This window comes from Apteryx rowi, unplaced genomic scaffold (genome assembly GCF_003343035.1).
Source record: "Apteryx rowi isolate R43461 unplaced genomic scaffold, aptRow1 scaffold_1589, whole genome shotgun sequence".
Taxonomy (NCBI): Eukaryota; Metazoa; Chordata; class Aves; order Apterygiformes; family Apterygidae; genus Apteryx; species Apteryx rowi.
Genome location: NW_020447851.1, coordinates 23,172 through 25,752, shown reverse-complemented (window position 1 = coordinate 25,752; position 2,581 = coordinate 23,172). Strand labels below are relative to the sequence as shown.

At 70.8% G+C, this 2,581-nt stretch overlaps 1 protein-coding gene across 1 annotated transcript in view; it reads left to right on the top strand.

Annotated features, from left to right (window-relative positions):
- Positions 1-1,070: 1,070 nt before the first annotated feature.
- TRIM3 (tripartite motif containing 3) overlaps positions 1,071-2,581 on the top strand; it is an 8,073-nt gene continuing 6,562 nt past the window's right edge. Inside the window, exon 1 of the mRNA XM_026059512.1 lies at positions 1,071-1,218. Within this exon, the coding sequence (XP_025915297.1) occupies positions 1,088-1,218 (131 nt within the window). The 5' untranslated portion in view covers positions 1,071-1,087. The remainder of the gene's footprint in view (positions 1,219-2,581) is intronic.

Here is a 2,581-nt window from a genome sequence, read left to right as displayed (position 1 = left end):
GGGGCGGGTGCAGCGCGCTGTGCGTCGTGAGTGCAGGGAGCTGTGGGGCGGGTGCACGGTGCCCGTTCGCCCTGGCAGTGCCGTGGGGCAGGCCGGACGGTGCTGCACCCCGTGGGGCGGGGGGCACCGCTGCTCTCTGGGGCGCGCGGAGGGGCTGGGCGTGGGCCGGGGCTGGCTGGTGCGGTGGGGCGCGCTCATGGCCGAGCTGTGCTGGAGTGCAGTGCGACGTGGGTGGGTGGCCCGTGGGGTGCTGTGGGGCAGACGAGGTGGGTGCCATGGATGCTGTGGGACAGGCAAAGTAGGTTCTGGGGATGCTGTGGGGCAGGGCGGGTGGGTGCAAAGGGGTGCCGTGGGGCAGGCGGGGGGTACTGGGGGTGCTGTGGGGCAGGTGAGGTGGATGCTGGCAGTGCCGTGGGTCAGGTGAGGTGGATGCTGGCGGTGCCATGGGGCAGGCAAGGGGGTGCTGGCAGTGCCATGGGGCAGGTGGTGGGTGCCATGGGGCAGGAAGGGGGTGCTGTGGGGCAGGTGAGGTGAATGCTGGCGGTGCCATGGGGCAGGTGGGGGGTGCTGTGGGGCGGGGGGGTGTTTGGCGTGGGGGGCACCCATGGCGCCGTCCCAGCACTGGTGTCCGGGACCAGGGTGCTGCAGCGCCCAGACGCTGCGGGGACGGGCTCAGCCGGGGGCTGCGGGGTTGTGTGGGGTGCAGAGCTTGGCGGCGTGGGGCAGGCGTGGGGCAGGCGCCACTGTGGGCACCCAGGGACTGTGTATGTGGCTGGAGGGGGCTGGGGACCCCTGTCCCGGCCTGCCCCAGAGCGTGTGGGGCCAGGCGCTGCTGCGGGGGCTGCGGGTGCCCTGGGGGTTCTGCACGCCCAGCGTGTGGGGCAGGCGTGGGGGGCCAGGGGATGTGGGGCTGGGAGCTGACCGGGGCTGCCCTGACTGCTGTGGGGCTGTGGGGCAGTGTGGGTCTGACCGTGTCCCCCCGTCCCCCCCCCGGCAGGCCGAGCGCCGTGGGGCAGCGTGGGTCTGACCGTGTCCCCCCGTTCCCCCCCCGGCAGGCCGAGCGCCGTGGGGCCGCGGGGGCGCCGCCATGGCGAAGCGGGAGCCCAGCGCCAGCCCCGTGGTGCGGCAGATTGACAAGCAGTTCCTGGTGTGCAGCATCTGCCTCGACCGCTACCGCAACCCCAAGGTGCTGCCCTGCCTGCACACCTTCTGCGAGAGGTGAGACCGGGGCCCCGGCGCCCCGCGGCGCCCCCGCTGTGCCCCACTGCACCCCTGCTGCGCCCCACTGCATTCCTGCTGTGCCCCACTGCGCCCCACTGCACCCCTGCTGTGCCTGCTGCACCCCTGCAGCACTCCACTGCACCCCTGCTGCGCCTCACTGCATTCCTGCAGCGCCCCATTGCACCCCTGCTGTGCCTCACTGCACATCCCCCCACTGCACACCTTCTGTGAGAGCTGATCCAGGGACCTGCAGTACCTTGCTGCATCCCCACTGCATCCACATTGCACCCCACTGCATCCCCACAGCACCCTGCTGCGCCCCCGCTGCGCCCCACAACATCCCTGCTGTGCCCCACAGCATCCCAGCTGCCCCCCCCCACATCCACACCAGGCCACACTGCACTGCCCCACTGCACACCTTCTGTGGGAGGTGAGCACCCAGGGTCCCACTGCACCCTACTGTGCCCACGCTGTGCCTCACTGCATCCCTTCTCTACACACCTGCAGGGGGTGACCTGGGGCTGCTGTGCCCTGCTGCACCCCGCTGCATCCACACTGCACCCCACGGCATCCCCACTGCATCCACGCTGTGCTGCCCTGCACCCCCCACACCTATTGTGCCCCACTGCATCCACACTGCACCCCACGGCATCCACACTGCATCCACGCTGTGCTGCCCTGCACCCCCCACACCTATTGGGCCCCACTGCATCCACACTGCACCTCACTGCATCCACACTGCATCCACGCTGTGCTGCCCTGCACCCCCCACACCTATTGGGCCCCACTGCATCCACACTGCACCCCACGGCATCCACACTGCACCTCATGGCATCCATGCTGTGCTGTTCTGCACCCCCCACACCTATTGTGCCCCACTGCATCCACACTGCATTCATCACAGCCCCCACCCCCAACACCTTCTGCAAGAGGGGAGGCAGAGCCTCACTGCATCCCCCACTGCATCCTCCTGCAACAGGTTAGCTGGAGCCCCACTGCACCCCCCCACATCCTCCCCCCCCCACACACACACTGTGTGAGGGGATCTGAGGCCKCACTGCATCCCTGCCACCTTCTGAGATGCGAGCCAGGGCCCCACTGCACCCTGCCGCCTCCCCCCTGCACCCCCCGGGCCCCACTGCACCGCCCTGCACCTCCTCTGCGAGAGGTGAACCGGGGGGCTGCGGTGCCCTGGGGGCCACGTGGGGGGCCCCGTGTGGGGCCGGGGGCTGCAGTGCCCTGGGGCTGCATGTGTGGGGCTTTGTGTGGGGCTGGGGGCTGCAGTGCCCTGGGGCCATGTGTGGGGCAGGTGTGGGGCGGGGGGCTGTGTCCGCAGCGGGGGGCCGCGCCGCGGTACTGA